This window comes from Salmo trutta, chromosome 14 (assembly GCF_901001165.1).
Source record: "Salmo trutta chromosome 14, fSalTru1.1, whole genome shotgun sequence".
Classification (NCBI taxonomy): domain Eukaryota; kingdom Metazoa; phylum Chordata; class Actinopteri; order Salmoniformes; family Salmonidae; genus Salmo; species Salmo trutta.
Genome location: NC_042970.1, coordinates 33,937,168 through 33,953,785, shown reverse-complemented (window position 1 = coordinate 33,953,785; position 16,618 = coordinate 33,937,168). Strand labels below are relative to the sequence as shown.

The 16,618-nt window shown below is 43.0% G+C and overlaps 1 protein-coding gene across 1 annotated transcript; it reads right to left on the bottom strand.

Annotated features, from left to right (window-relative positions):
- Positions 1 to 6,040: 6,040 nt before the first annotated feature.
- LOC115207889 (caveolin-2) lies at positions 6,041 to 9,837 on the bottom strand. The gene is made up of 3 exons (XM_029775428.1): positions 9,585 to 9,837; positions 6,750 to 6,937; positions 6,041 to 6,409 (listed from the first exon to the last, which is right to left on the bottom strand). Exons 1-3 carry the CDS (start codon positions 9,798 to 9,800, stop codon positions 6,259 to 6,261), a joined length of 555 nt encoding a protein of 184 aa, XP_029631288.1. The 5' UTR covers positions 9,801 to 9,837; the 3' UTR covers positions 6,041 to 6,258.
- Positions 9,838 to 16,618: the final 6,781 nt, after the last annotated feature.

The window sequence follows — 16,618 nt, the reverse complement described above, 5'->3', positions numbered from 1 at the left end:
TTGTATTTTTTCCGTTGTGCTTATTAAAGCCACTACCCTGCATCGCAGCTTCCTGCATTTGATTCCTCACCCACTACACACAAGCGTGACAACCCCAGCCAGGAACAAATTGAGGGAGGTACACAACAAATAAATAGCTTGCATGTGTGGCTCCTTACCACAATAAATTATTATGGCAAAAATAATCTCTTCTCAGAGAGCCTTAGAAATCATTTTTGCAGAGAGAGAAGCTAGTGTGGATGGAACGTCTTCCACTTTGGAAGATGGAGAATTTTCAAAATATGAGGCTCATGTCTCTGTCAATTCGGAGTCTGACAGTGAGGTGGAAGAAGAGGATGAGATTGACCCTCAGCCAGCCCCAGGACCAGACCATCAGCAGCCAACCCCAGGACCACCCCGTCAGAACCAGCTAATCAGCAGCCTGCAGGAGAAATATGGATGTCAAAAAATTGTGAAATTTAATGGTCTTCTTGCCCAAGGAATGAGCCACCCTGCATGGCTGCCAATGTGATAAGGAAGCAACCAGGGCCAACTCGGATGACGGTTACTCATGTGCAGGACATAAAGTCTTCTTTTGAACTGTTCGTCCCAGACACCATCCAGAAAATAATTCTGGACTGCACTAATCTGGAGGGAAGGTGTGTTTTTGGAGAGAGATGGAAGGAGATGGACCAAACTAATTTACATGCATACTTTGGGGTTCTTATCCTTGCTGGTGTTTTCAGATCCAAATAGGGATTCCACAGAATCCCTGTGGGATGCAGAAACTGGCAGAGAACTTTTCCGTGCAACAATGTCTCTGGAAAACTTCCACATTATTTCCAGGATTATCTGCTTCGATAACCGAGACACCAGACCAGCTCGGCGGCAGAGAGACAAGCTAGCTGCAATCAGTGTGGGACAAGTGGGTGGACCGCCTTCCCCTGTTTTACAACCCTGGGCCCAACGTTACTGTTGATGAGCATCTTATGCTATTTAGGGTCTGCTGTCCCTTCAGGCAGTACATACCGTCTAAACCCGCAAAATATGGAATATAGATCTGGGCTGCCTGTGATGCTGCTTCATCATATGCGTGGAACTTGCAAGTGTATACGGAGAAGCCAGATGGAGGAGCCCCTGAGAAGAACCAAGGGATGTGGGTTGTCCTGAACGTGACACAGGGACCCAGTGGCCACAACATCACATGCGATAACTTTTTTACTTCGCACAAGCTGGGACAGGAGCTCCTCAAGAGAAAGCTGACGATGGTTGGAACAGTATGAAAAAACAAGCCAGAGCTCCCACCTCAGCTGTTGTCTTCTTGCATTCTTCCTCCCATTGCTTCTCTTATTCACCTGCATTTGTACTGCAGCATTTAACCAGACCTACATGGATAGTTATGTATTATTATACAGAATGAACAGTAGGCTAAGAGACCAAATATGACAACTAGTGTCCCCGAAAACATGCTGGTTACTCTCCTCACTACAAACATTTGTATAGTCACTTCTTTAAAGTTAAAACCTTAGTTTTACCTGCCTTAATCAACAACTGTAGGAAGATACATTGAATAACTTTCAAAGATGATAAATAATAATAAAGATACATTAATGTTGTTCGAAAAACAAGCAACTAATGTCATAGCAACCACTGTCCTTAACTGACCCTTCATCAGTTCTAGATAAGGTTCTGAAGTGAAACAACCCTGTGATGTTGACATGCACACTGTGACTATTGGAAATGTTCAGTACAACCCCTGGCACAAGTCTCACATTTTGCTGCCTTATATGGAATTTAAATGCATGACTACATTTTTTCTCACTGATCTACTACAAAACCTAGCCTACATCACAATTGTAACTTTTTTACCCCACTGATCTACTTCCCAATTTCAAGGTGAAGAAAATAATATGTTGAAATGAATACAAATGTTTTGATTAACTAGTTAAAGATGACCATGAGTAAGCAGATTTGACCCCATAATATGAACAATAAGCCTATTTATAAACTGGTTGGTTCAAGCCCTGAATGCTGATTGGCTGAAAGTATACCACGGGTATGACATTTACATTGGTAACCAGTTTATAATAGTTATAAGGTATCTCTGGGGTTTGTGGTATATGGACAATATACCACGGCTAAGAGTTGTATCCAGGCACTCAGCATTGCATTGTGCATAAGAACAGCCCTTAGCGGTGGTTTATTGGCCATTTACCACACCCCCTCGGGCCTTATGACCCATAGTGGACCCCAAAAAATAGTGGTCACTCTCACATGCACATTATTTGAAATTATGACATCATTACACAAGAAAGAATTTCAACTGACATCTATCATCATTTACTGAGTCAGATGTGTCCAACTGTCTACATTCCCCTTTAAAAGTCAATACTCTCTCAAAATAAATGGATTATCTGATTTACTGTAGGATTCCTTGTTACAGTTGTCCCAATCAGTCATTACATTCTATATTTGCTTGTTGCATAAACGACCATAGATACACTATGATGATATGGAAAATAGGGAGGAAGAGGAGGGGGGAAAGAAGAGGAAGCTAAGCAAGTAACAGTAATAGCAGATTATCACTATTGTAAACCTGTTGCTATTTATCTACATCAACAGACACTGTCCAGTAGTATACAAAAAACACTGCATGGATGAAGTGTGACTTTACAGCAGAGCAGCGGCTTGATATTCCCTGCCCCAGTTCCCTTTGGACAGAGAGACAGAGAGAGGGAGAAAGGGAGAGAAGGAGTGAGAGTGGTGGAATGGGATCAGAGTGCGTGTGAGCAGGAGCCAACCCAATTAGAGGAGTATATTCTCAGCGTGTTGTGAGAGGAGGAGTGGGGCTGGGGGCCGGGGTCTGGGGGTCGGGGCTCATAGGAGGAGAAGGGACAGAAATAGATCCCTGAGTGTCACAGTGCACACGTCTGTGTCTCCTGTGTGTCAATACTGTAAACTGACTGCAGCAGGTCCTGCCCGATAGACAAATAGACAGCTGGCACACAACACAGACCGACAGGCAGGCAGGCAGGCAAGCGACAGACAGACAGACAGACAGACAGACAGACAGACAGACAGACAGACAGACAGACAGACAGACAGACAGACAGACAGGCAGACAGGCAGGCAGGCAGGCAGGCAAGGCAGGCAGGCAGGCAGGCAGGCAGGCAGGCAGGCAGGCAGGCAGGCAGGCAGGCAGGCAGGCAGGCAGGCAGGCAGGCAGGCAGGCAGGCAGGCAGGTAGGTAGGTAGGTAGGTAGGTAGGTAGGTAGGTAGGTAGGTAGGTAGGTAGGTAGGTAGGTAGGTACAGTGGGGGAAAAAAGTATTTGATCCCCTGCTGATTTTGTACATTTGCCCACTGCTAAAGAAAGGATCAGTCTATAATTTTAATGGTAGGTTTATTTGAACAGTGTGAGACAGAATAACAACAAAAATATCGAGAAAAACGCATGTCAAAAATGTTATAAAGTGATTTGCATTTTAATGAGGGAAATAAGTATTTGACCCCCTCTCAATCAGAAAGATTGCTGGCTCCCAGGTGTCTTTTATACAGGTAACGAGCTGAGATTAAGAGCACACTCTTAAAGGGAGTGCTCCTAACCGCAGCTTGTTACCTGTAAAAACGACACCTGTCCACAGAAGAAATCAATCAGATTCCAAACTCTCCACCATGGCCAAGACCAAAGAGCTTTCCAAGGATGTCAGGGACAAGACTGTAGACCTACACAAGGCTGGAATGGGTTACAAGACCATCGCCAAGCAACTTGGTGAGAAGGTGACAACAGTTGGTGCGATTATTCGCAAATGGAAGAAACACAAAAGAACTGTCAATCTCCCTCGGCCTGGGGCTCCATGCAAGATCTCACCTCGTGGGGTTGCAATGATCATGAGAATGGTGAGGAATCAGCCCAGAACTACACGGGAGGATCTTGTCAATGATCTCAAGGCAGCTGGGACCATAGTCACCAAGAAAACAATTGGTAACACGCTACGCCGTGAAGGACTGAAATCCTGCAGCGCCCGCAAGGTCCCCCTGCTCAAGAATACATATACATGCCCGTCTGAAGTTTGCCAATGAACATCTTAATGATTCAGAGGACAACTGGGTGAAAGTGTTGTGGTCAGATGAGACCAAAATGGAGCTCTTTGGCATCAACTCAACTCACTGTGTTTGGAGGAGGAGGAATGCTGCCTATGACCCCAAGAACACCATCTCCACCGTCAAACATGGAGGTGGAAACATTATGCTTTGGGGGTGTTTTTCTGCTAAGGGGACAGGACAACTTCACCGCATCATTTGACGGGGCCATGTACTGTCAAATCTTGGGTGAGAACCTCCTTCCCTCAGCCTGGGCATTGAAAATGGGTCATGGATGGGTATTCCAGCATGACAATGACCCAAAACACATGGCCAAGGCAACAAAGGAGTGGCTCAAGAAGAAGCACATTAAGGTCCTGGAGTGGCTTAGCCAGTCTCCAGACCTTAATCCCATAGAAAATCTGTTGAGGGAGCTCAAGGTTCGAGTTGCCAAACGTCAGCCTCGAAACCTTAATGACTTGGAGAAGATCTGCAAAGAGGAGTGGGACAAAATCCCTCCTGAGATGTGTGCAAACCTGGTGGCCAACTACAAGAAATGTCTGACCTCTGTGATTGCCAACAAGGGTTTTGCCACCAAGTACTAAGTCATGATTTGCAGAGGGGTCAAATACTTATTTCCCTCATCAAAATGCAAATCATTTTATAACATTTTTGTCATGCGTTTTTCTGGATTTTTTTGTTGTTATTCTGTCTCTCACTGTTAAAATAAACCTACCATTAAAATTATAGACTGATCATTTCTTTGTAAGTGGGCAAATGTACAAAATCAGCAGGGGATCAAATACTTTTTTCCCCCACTGTAGGTAGGTAGGTAGGTAAATAGATAAATAGATAGACAAACAGACAGACAGACAGATGGCACACTACACAGACAGGCTACAAAGGAGAAAACACTAAGCAAAGCAGTACAATTGGTTATCTAAGATTCCTAGATGTTTTGACATTGCTGTTGACTTCTTTACTGAACAGTACAGTCCATGAGAAAAGTAAAGTTTTTTTATTGCAATCCCAGTTGAAGTTGAAGAATGTATCCCCAGGGTATATGTACGGGTCACTGCAATTTCCCTTGAAAATGAACCAACTGTATCACAAAAGGAGTTGCTTCACAAATTTGGCCCTTTCGCCTACTGTATCTCCGAACAGATCCATGCTCCAGTGAATTGCAGTGTCTGCTAAAGACTAAAAATCCCATTGATTGCATACGGTAGTGTGCATTTGCATAATTTGAACTGCTAGGGCAGTTTGTAGGTATAATTGCCTAAGCCTATACTGTAGTTCCAGAAACAAATTAGTAGCTCAGTTTGAGCCAATTTTAGAACATGCAACTATGCTCTTACTTCTGTTCAACTAAACATGGGCGGATAGATTTTAATCCCAAACTGAGCTTTGAATCTACCTGGCTTCTAAATTCTAACAGGCACAACCAGTAATTAAGGCATCTCGGTTAAGAGGATGCATCAGATCAGCAGAATTTACACAATCTCTTGACAACATCACTCTGGAACAAAGAAATAGCATTCATTTTTAAACCCTGAACCATTATTTTACTGAGACAGAAAAATAATTGGCCAGTCAGTGGAGGAAATGTAATTCCATACCCCTATTTTACTGGGGATATACATGCATCACTGGCCACATAATCTGTGCTGTCAGGAGGAATTTTTCATTTACACCAGCATATGGAATTTGTGCGTGTGTGTGTGTGTGTGTGTGTGTGTGTGTGTGTGTGTGTGTGTGTGTGTGTGTGTGTGTGTGTGTGTGTGTGTGTGTGTGTGTGTGTGTGTGTGTGTGTGTGTGTGTGTGCGCGCGTGTGCTGCATTACATTTAATCTAAATTGCTAACAACTTTATTTCAAGTTGTGTTTTAGAGATTAAATTGAGTCCGATAGTCCGTTAACCAAAAATAGTTCTGAATGTACTAAGCAAAATAGAAAACACATAAATTACATAATTAGATACTGTCTAATTCATGTAACTTCATTTCACATATTTACAAAAAAAATTACAAGTTCTACTTTTTTCAATTTGTTCTTTGCAGAGTAGAAGGCAGCAACATCATTTTTCTTAGAGATTGAGACATGATTGCAAACAACCAGTTCATGTAGTGTGCATCAACCCAACCCAGCCCGCTCCATCCACACTCCCTCCACACTCCCATAGAAGGTGGCAGAGCCCAACATCAGTCCCTGGCCAGTCGGACATAGATGCTACCGCAGCACTTCCCCATACTCTTAAAGAAGGGAGCGATGGCGATGTCCAATACACTGCCCCACACAGTCTGAACCCAGTGCATGTTGATCAGGAAGAGCTGAATAAAGGGCATGATCAGCCTGGAAACAGACAAACAGACAAAGAGTGAGCATAAACAGGCTAGGTCAATGTCTCTTTAAGATCATTTAGGACTCTATTCAATCTGTAAAGCTGAATCGTTACAGATTCCACAATAGAAATGTAAAGGTAATTTCCGATTGAGCCGACATACTGTATGCAGCGTTTACCGTGAATGCAGTCTCCACCAAAGGTGCAACTTTAAATTTAAATCTCGCTGTAAAGCTGAACTTCCACAATACGGATTGAAACCACAAGCACATCGTTCAACTCCATCATCAAGCACTAACTGAAAACATTGAGTAGATCACGTCAAAGGAGTTCAAAGGTGAGAGGACCCACCAGATATGTAGGCAGCTGAAGACAGCGAAGAGGATCCCTGCCACCAGAGAGACGGGCAAGGCCAGGAGGAGGGAGATGAGCCGGTAGCACCAGAGACGGGACACCTCAAATAGAGCGTGGCTCCACAGCCACACCTTATCGAAGCTCCGCACCGAGGGGGGCTCTGCTATCACGTCCTCAAAGGTCACCTCAGGAGACACAAAGTCTACAGTCAATCTGGGAACGGCCTGGTGGAAGCTCTCTTTAGCATGGGGCTTTAGTGAAGGTCTATGTGTAGGTATGGTCAGAAAAAGGAGGTTCTCCATAAAAACTGTATTTTCTCACCAATAACATTCAGAACTTGGATGCAGGGGAACCACAGAACCATTGTAGCACTTACTGAAGTAACCACATTACAATGAGACTGAAGGCTCTATTCAATCTGTATCACTGAAGTTCAGCATTACAGTGTGATTCAAATTTCAAGTCAACGTTCCCGTTTTAGCAGGGACTGCATTCACAGTAAACGCTGCATATGTCAGCTCAATCGGCAATTACCTTTACATTTCTATTGCCCAATCTGAAACACTTCAGCGATACAGATTAAATAGAGCCTTGAAGTGGGAGAGGAGTACTGTTCTTTGAGATGACACACAAGGCACAGTTCTAACTGTGTCCACACGAGGTCAGCATCGCTCAACACACTGCTTTCCAACATCAGATTCCACTTCGTTGGATGGCAGATCTCCCTTCATTTTGCCTCCAGATGTATGTCCAGTGTACCATTAAAGATATGGGCATTAAGATAAATGAGTGCTCATCTCAATAAAATCCTAGGCAGTTAATCCATACCACTGAACAATGTTTACATTGTACAGACATTACATAACAAGTTTACATTAACGGCTCATGGTGTACACAGCACTATGTATGCGACCAAAATCTTTCCAAATTAGTTCCTATCTCAACTATAACATTTCCAGAGTATGTCAGAACATCATTATGTGATTGTTTCCATAGTGTCTCTCTTACTTCGTCCCTGTGTTTAAACCTCCCCTTCCGTTATCTGGAGTTAACAGACAGGGGATGTGTGGTACTGTATGTGGAGTATCTGCAAACACACGTAGTGCTTTTATCTCCCACAGAGTGGTGTCTGTCTAAACCTCCACTTTACAGTGGCTTGCGAAAGTATTCACCCCCTTGGCATTTTTCCTTTTTTGTTGCCTTACAACCTGGAATTAAAATAGATTTTTTTTGGGGGGGGGGTGTTTCATTTGATTTACATGCCTAACACTTTGAAGATGCAAAATATTTTTAATTGTGAAACAAACAAGAAATCAGACAAAAAAACTGAAAACTTGAGCGTGCATAACTATTCACTCCCCCCAAGTCAATACTTTGTAAAGCCACCTTTTGCAGCAATTACAACCTCAAGTCTCTTGGGGTATGTCTCTATAAGCTTGGCACATCTAGCCACTGGGATTTTTGCCCAATCTTCAAGGCAAAACTGCTCCAGCTCCTTCAAGTTGGATGGGTTCCACTGGTGTACAGTAATCTTTAATTCATACCACAGATTCTCAATTGGATTGAGGTCTGAGCCTTGACTAGGCCATTCCAAGACATTTAAATGTTTCCCCTTAAACCACTTGAATGTTGCTTTAGCAGTATGCTTAGGGTCATTGTACTGCTGGAAGGTGAACCTCCATCCCAGTCTAAAAGACTGAAGACTGAAACAGGTTTCCCTCAAGATTTTCCCTGTATTCAGCGCCATCCATCAATCCTTCTATTCTGACCAGTTTCCCAGTCCCTGCCGATGAAAAACATCCCCACAGCATGATTGATGCTGCCACCACCATGCTTCACTTTGTGGATGGTGTTCTCGGGGTGATGAGAGGTGTTGGGTTTGCGCCAGACATAGCGTTTTCCTTGATGGACAAAAAGCTAAATTTTAGTCTCATCTGACCAGAGTACCTTCTTCAATATGTTTGGGGAGTCTCCCACATGCCTTTTGGCGAACACCAAACGTGTTTGCTTATTTCTTTCTTAAGTAATGTTTTTTTCTGGCCACTCTTTCGTAAAGCCCAGCTCTGTAGAGTGTACAGCTTAAAGTGGCCCTATGGACAGATACTTCAATCTCTGCTGTGGAGCTTTGCTGATCTTTCAGGGTTACCATTTGTCTCTTTGTTGCCTCTCTGATTAATGCCCTTCTTGCCTGGTCCATGAGTTTTGGTGGGCGGCCCTCTCTTGGCAGGTTTGTTGTGGTGCCATATTCTTTAACATTTTTTATAATGGATTTAATGGTGCTCCGTGGGATGATCAAAGTTGTAGATATTTTTTTATAACACAACCCTGATCTGTACTTCTCCACAACTTTGTCCCTGACCTGTTTAGAGAGTTCCTTGGTCTTCATGGTGCCGCTTGCTTGGTGGTGCCCCTTGCTTACTGGTGTTGCAGACTCTGGGTCCTTTCAGAACAGCTGTATATATATTAAGATCATGTGACACTTAGATTGCACACAGGTGGACTGTATTTAACTAATTATGTGACTTCTGAAGGTAATTGGTTGCACCAGATCTTATTTAGGGGCTTCATAGCAAAGGGGGTGAATACATATGCACGTCCCACTTTTCCATGTATTTACTTTTTTACTTTTTGAACTAAGTTATTTTTTTCATTTCACTTTACCAATTTGGACTATTTTGTGTATATCCATTACATGAAATCCAGATAAAAATCTATTTAAATTACAGGTTGTAATGCAACAAAATAAGAAAAAAATTCCAAAGGGGATGAATACTTTTGCAAGGCACTGTACCTCACTGTTTATCGGGCTGTGCTGCCGTGTGTGTCAGTTACCTTTAGATACTTGTTGACTCCCCTTGGGTCCCTGTTCTTGACCAGAGACCTGGTGTCACTGTGGGCGGAGTCCTCCTCCTGAGCTGGTTCCTCTGCCTCTACCTCCACTACTTCCTCCAGTAGTCCCTCTGCAGTGTGTCTGCCTGGAGGGATCCCCTGCTCCTCTATGTCCTCCAGGTCTAGCCTGGTCTCAGCTGGTGTACGCCCTGTGGTCATGGTGTGTGTGCCTCAGTGGCATGCACCCTCACTGGGCTGGGAGAGCGGATGAAAGGGGGTCGACCACCATAGACCAATCCCACTCCTCTCGCCTCAGCAGCCCAGTCACTGGCACCTCGGTGGGACATAGTGGATGGGTGACTGCATCAGTGCATACTCCCTCAGTGTGGAATGCCCAAATTGGCTTTCACAGGCCCATAACTTATGACATTCTACAGCTAATTTGACCTGTGTGATAACTTTCCTAAACAAGGAGCTGTTCACCACATTGTAAAATTTGCGAACGATATACCAAAAATATCTGAGGCATACGTGTTGATTTGAGTGAGTCCATTGACAGCACTGCGCTAATCATAATGCTGCTTCAACCTGTAAATCATTACAAGATACAAAATACATAGTGAGACAATGATGTCTTAAGGGCATAAACAAATGTCAGTCAATGAATTGGTTCAATAGATCCACACCCAGCAGGTTACATATGGATGTGCTGTTATTGTGTTGTCAGTGGCAGATGTCATGCCGGGGGTGTAATCCGCATCACCTCGTTGAACAGCACAGGAGACAGAGCTGACGCAGTTTGTCCATCAGTCTGCAGCTAGACATGGAGCGCCAGCAAGCAACCTGTTCAGAGCCTTGTGATATAGCTGTTGTATGGCTCCATAGCGCTCTCTGTTGGCCAAGACTTTGTACTCTGTATTTCTATTTAGAGGCCTATGAAACATGATTGCCAAAAATGCAAGCTGACAGGGTGAATTATAATTTATGCATATCAATATTCTTTTAACTGTATGACTACCAATTGCTAGTTACTGTAAAGACTGCTCAAAAAGCAGCTAAATATACAGAGAACAAAAATCATCAAATAAGCTTTGACTTGATGATTTAGTGTACTGAATGGAGTTTCTCCCCCTGGTATTGATGGGTGGATCAATTTTACAGCAGCCATTCTGGAGGAGGGTATTGAGACTGGATGTGATGATTGATGTTTGGTGAAACCATGGTGACCAGGCAGCTTGGTGGGTGAGCAGCACAGACAGAGGCTTTGCTTTCAGTGCCTGCTATTTCTCTCTGTGCCAGAGAAAAATGATGTAGCCTAACTCAATCTGTCATGGCTTGGTTTATCTGTCATATTATATAATCAAATCATGTGTTTAGCATGATAGAAACATTGAATTACTATTAACCAAGCAGGCAGCCCTTTGTGGCCCACACCTTTGCCAGACACTACTCTATATTATCTATGTAGATCGTCAAAGAGAGGGGCTGTGGGTAAGTACCACCAGGTGGCTACAGGGCCAAATAGGCAACTGTCTGAATTCTCTCTGAACACCAGCTACCAGCTACCAGCTCTGGATAGCTCTGAACCCTACCAGCTCTGAACCCTACCAGCTCTGGATTCCCAGGGTGCTTTAAGGGGAAAATCTGTTTTCTCCGACCTTTGGACCCATTAGCAGATCATCTGTGTGTGTGTGTGTGTGTGTGTGTGTGTGTGTGTGTGTGTGTGTGTGTGTGTGTGTGTGTGTGTGTGTGTGTGTGTGTGTGTGTGTGTGTGTGTGTGTGTGTGTGTGTGTGTGTGTGTGTGTGTGTGTGTGTGTGTGTGTGTGTGTGTGTGTGTGTGTGTATTTCCCCCTTGTCCCTGATCCTCTCAGTGATTGCACCCAATAGATGAAACCAGACAGAGCAAATCATTTCCATGCTCAGATTCGTTCATGGACACTATTCCCCTCCTTCCACCCACTGTTTGGCCATAATTATATCAACAGACACATAGAAGTGTGCATCGAAAGAAAGAGTTGTGTGTGTTTGTGTGCAGGTGCGTGCATGTGTGAGGGTGTGTGCACGTCCGTCTGTCCATGCATCAGTCTGTGATTCTACGTCTAATGACCTGTTGACAGTTGTTTTCTACATGCCTCCTCCCGACTCAGGCCTGATCGGCTAGCGATCAAATCTAACAGAACCACTCTGAAGTCAGACTCCCTCCTCCCTGTGACCCCTCCATGGGGTTATGGATTAATACCCTTTGACCTTATAGAGACCCACATGAAAAATACTATAGTATACTATGGTATAAATACTATAGCATTCACTGTAGTGTTTTGTCCGCAGACTTTACCGTAGTATGCTGTAGTATTTACAGTTAACTAGAGTATAAATACTGTAGTAAAAGAAAACTGTAGTATAAACTATAGTAATTAATGTAGTGTTTTTGCAGACTGTAATGTTTTTGCAGACATTATTGTAGTATTTACTATTGTGTTTTTATTTTATTAACTTTGACCTAGAAGTGGAGGGTTTCTCCTTGGAGAAATAATGAAAGAGCACATTTTCCATAACTTGTAGGTAGTACTGTTGTCTAAACAGTTCAGCACTTCTGCTCTTTTCTATAACTTGTATGGAAAACAATATGGTCTTTACATGGCGTGTAGGTTTCTCACAAATGTGGATATGGGGAAGGGGAATGAGCAGGGTATATGTAAATTAAACACTGTTGTATTTATTATAGTAAAAAAAGTTTTGTGTTTTGGATATTTACTATAATATTCTACACTATACGACAATATTCTATAGTATGCACTACACTTGATCGAGGGATACTACAGTGTGTAGTATAGTATTATACAGTATACTACAGTTTACTACATATAGTAAGTACTGTGGTATTTTATAGTGAACTTTAATGTGGGAAAGCTGCTCTAATCAGAGATGGCAGGTCTTTGCCAATCCAACTGATGAGGAAGGGTCTAATTGTTGCGTATCAGGACAGGGAAATAGCCTGGCAGCCAGACAGTGAGATGACAACGCAAGCCTGATACACTGCACTGCGGATCTGTTTCAATCAGCTCAGAGAAACAGTTGTCTCAAAAGGGTTCCCAAACTGTAACAGACACTGTATCTAGGGACAGCTGTTCTGTCTGTCTAAATGGACTCCATTAAGTGTGTCTGTAAAAGGACAGGCTAATCCACACTGTCCTGTAAATCTGTCCCAAAAACCAGCCAGCTCACCACTTCATCCGACCCCAGATTAAGTGGATTGGAGCGACGAATTCAGAGCACAGGGTCCTGCACTTCACACCTGTGTCTCCAGCTGGTGTGCACTTTATACACCCAGGCATCCACATGCACCACACCGTTATCCCTGAGGGTGTGCCCACGTCATACTTTGCCAACCCATCTGCTCAGGCACAAACTCACGTTAAGCAAACACTACACTACTTAGGTTGCCTACTGTACATAGAGTTTTTGTTGTTGTGTTGCAACCAGAGGACAGGGATGGGCCTGTTTAGTCTGACAAGCTCCAGTGTGTCTCTTCTATTTCACCAGCCACCTTGGACCTCTCTTTCGGAGACTAGAGCTGCATGGTGGAGGAAAGGACAGGCCTTAAGCTTCATCCCACTCTCAGTCTCGACATCCACTCACATTCTATTTCTAGTCTGACCCTGTTTTCATCCTGCCTGCCTGTGACTCTCTGGTTCATAAATCCCGAATCACAACAACACTTTTATAGTGTTTTTAATTTTAAGAGAGCTGAGAGTGCCTCTAGCTTTATTGTATCTGTCTCTCTGATGCGGTTTGTTTAGCACATTGGAACTTTCTCTACTGCTTGCTTTTTTTTCATTTGTTTTGATCCCAACAGGTTTAGGTGCGGGACTATTGTCTAATATTATAGGCAATATGATAATCCTGATATGTTTTTAGACCATAATAGCAAAAGATTGAAGCCCTTTGATACCTATGCAATCTACTATAATCCACTTGTTGCTTTAGATTATAGATGGTATTGCTTTTATTGTCAGTATAAAATAAAATAACATTAATTAAGAGTCTATTGATGTACCCGTGCATCAATCTAAGTAACATAATAAAAAAATCCCCATCAAAATCCGTCAGTTTAAGCTAGAGATATCAAGCCACCACAGCCGCCTATCTGCGGTGGAAGGTAGCTGAGCTACAGGAGTGTTTGTCAGACCATAAGACGTCCTGAAAATCGGTCTTCTCACAAAAGGTTCTGTAGCGTCCTGTTTGGCCTACAAACTATGACCACTCCATGGAAAGCGGAGACTGTCATGAACCCAATGGTGTCCCGGGACTTGTTTGACGGTAAACCCATACAAACGACTGAAAGTATGGAGGCTGTTTTTTCGCAGCAAAAATAAGGGGTTAAATATGTGTAAAAATATATATATATTTCCTGACCTTTCTTATGCAATGCTTCAGAAAGTATTTAGACCCCTTGACTTTTTAAACATTTTGTTATGTTACAGCCTTATTCCAAAATGGATGAAATATTATTCTCCCTTATCAATCTACACACAACCCCCAAAATGACAAAGTGATAACAGGTTTTTAGAAATTGTTGCAAATGTATAAAAAATAAATAAAATACCTTATTTACGTAAGTATTCAGACCCTTTGCTATGAGACTCGAAATTGAGGTAAACTGCATCCTGTTTCCATTGATCATACTTGAGATGATTCTACAACTTTATTGGAGTACACCTATGGTAGATTAAATTGATTGGACATGATTTGGAAAGGCACACAACTGACTGTATAAGGTCCCACAGTTGACAGTGCATGTCAGAGCAAAAACCAAGCCATGAGGTCAAAGGAATTGTCCGTAGAGCTCCGAGACAGGATTGTGTCGAGGGGCACATATCTGGGGAAGGGTACCAAAACATTTCTGAAGCATTGAATGTCCCCAAGAACACAGAGGCCGCCATCATTCTTAAATGGAAGAAGTTTGGAACCACCAAGACTCTTCCTAGAGCTGGCCGCCCGGACAAACTGAGCAATCGGGAGAGAAGGCCTTGGTCAGGGAGGTGACCAAGAACTCGATGGTCATTCTGACAGAGCTCCAGAGTTCCAGAGTTCCTCTGTGGAGAAGAGTGAACCTTCCAGAAGAACAACCATCTCTGCAGCACTCCACCAATCAGGCCTTTATGGTAGAGTGGCTAGACGGAAGTTACTCCTCAGTAAAAGGCACATGTCAACCTGCTTGGAGTTTGCCAAAAGGCACCTAAAGACTCTCAGACCATGAGAAATAAGATTCTATGGTCTGATGAAACCAAGATTGAACTCTTTGGCCTGAATGCCAAGTCTCACATCTGGAGGAAAAGGTGAGGCATTGTGGTGGCAGCATCATGTTGGGGGAATGTTTTTCAGTGACAGGGACTGGGAGGCTAGTCAGGATCGAGGGAAAGATGAACAGAGCGACGTACAGAGACATCCTTGATGAAAATCTGCTCCAGAGCGTTCAGGACCTCAGACTGGGGCAAAGGCTCACCTTCCCACAGGACAATGACCCTAAGAACACAGCCAAGACAACGCAGGAGTGGCTACGGGACAAGTATCTGAATGTCCTTGAGTGGCACAGCCAGAGCCCGGATTTGAACCCGATAAAACATCTCTGGAGAGACCTGAAAATATCTGTGCAGCGACGCTCCCCATCCAACCTAACAGAGCTTGAGAGGATCTGCAGAGAAGAACGGTATTAACTCCCCAAATACAGGTGTGCCAAGCTTGTAGCGTCATACCCAATTAGACTCAAGGCTTTAATCGCTGCCAAAGGTGCTTCAACAAAGTACTGAGTAAAGTGTCTGAATACTTATGTAAATGTCATATTTCAGTTTTTAAAAAACCTGTTTTTGCTTTGTCATGGGGTATTGTGTGTAGATTGATGAGGGGTAAAACAATGTAATCAATTTTAGAATTAGGCTGTAATGTAACAAAATGTGGAAAAAGTCAAGGGGTCTGAATACTTTAGAAATGCACTGTATATTCTAGATATAGGACAGACACTTCAAAACCTATTCATTTTTTAACTGTCTTTTTTGTCATTTATGAATGTGTTATTCAGTGCATTTCTATGGGCTATAGTAGTAAAGGCCAAATTCATATAATTTAAAAATATATATATATACCTAAAGGTGTACTAAAGTCAAATACCTAAATGATCCATGAGGGGACCATCTTAAAACAATTACAGTTGAAGTCGGAAGTTTACATACACCTTATACCCTGACTACACCGCTCGAGTCGTGTGCGCGAGCGTTGCAAAATACATTTAGAAATCTATATTATTAAATTATCGCACCCAGACTGCTCGCGCACACCAACAAGAGTCTGCGTTGCCAAGGGCTAAAAGAGAAGTCAGTTCTATTTGTGATGCAGATCGCGCTGCAATTCCTGCCTCTCCCATCTCCTCATTGGTTTATAGAAGCAGGTATCCATGTGCCATCTCCTCATTGGTTATACCCACGAACAAAGTCGGTGGCGGTAATGCACCTAATATTTGAAAGTTGCCAATCGCAATAAAAACTCAAGAGAAGAAAAAGCTTGGAAGAAGGAGAAATGACTAGAAACGATTAGGTTGACCGTTTTATGTGTGGATTAATTGTCGGGGTAGAGGACATTGTGCATTTCAGGTAAAATAAGAACTCAATTGCTAGCTAGCAACAGCAAGCTATCTAAATAGGACATATTAGCTAGCAAGTGCAAGCTAGCTAGCTAAATTGCCATAAATGTTTAACGCTTTTCGACCTGTCCACAAATTAATGTAATTGGTTCAGAGTTTGTTTTGATATTTTAACCTGCGTGTCGTGATCGCGTTTGGTGAGGGGGGGGGCAAAATAAATGTATGCACAATGGCGCACTCGCGCAGACGGTTTGGGTTCTGTGCTAGCCAAATACATTTAAACTCAGATATTCACAATTCCTGACATTTAATCCTAGTAAAAATTCCCTGTCTTAGGTCAATTAGGATCACCACTTTATTTTAATAATGTGAAATTTCAGAATAATAGTAGAGAGAATGA

Coding starts and splice junctions, on each gene's coding strand:
- LOC115207889 (XM_029775428.1), bottom strand. CDS start 9,800: ATGACCACAGGGCGTACACCAGCTGAGACCAGGCTAGACCTGGAGGAC. Junction 6,938..9,584: donor GAGTCAACAAGTATCTAAAG/GTAACTGACACA, acceptor GTGTCTCCTGAG/GTGACCTTTGAGGACGTGAT. Junction 6,410..6,749: donor TTCAGCTGCCTACATATCTG/GTGGGTCCTCTC, acceptor GTCTGTTTCCAG/GCTGATCATGCCCTTTATTC.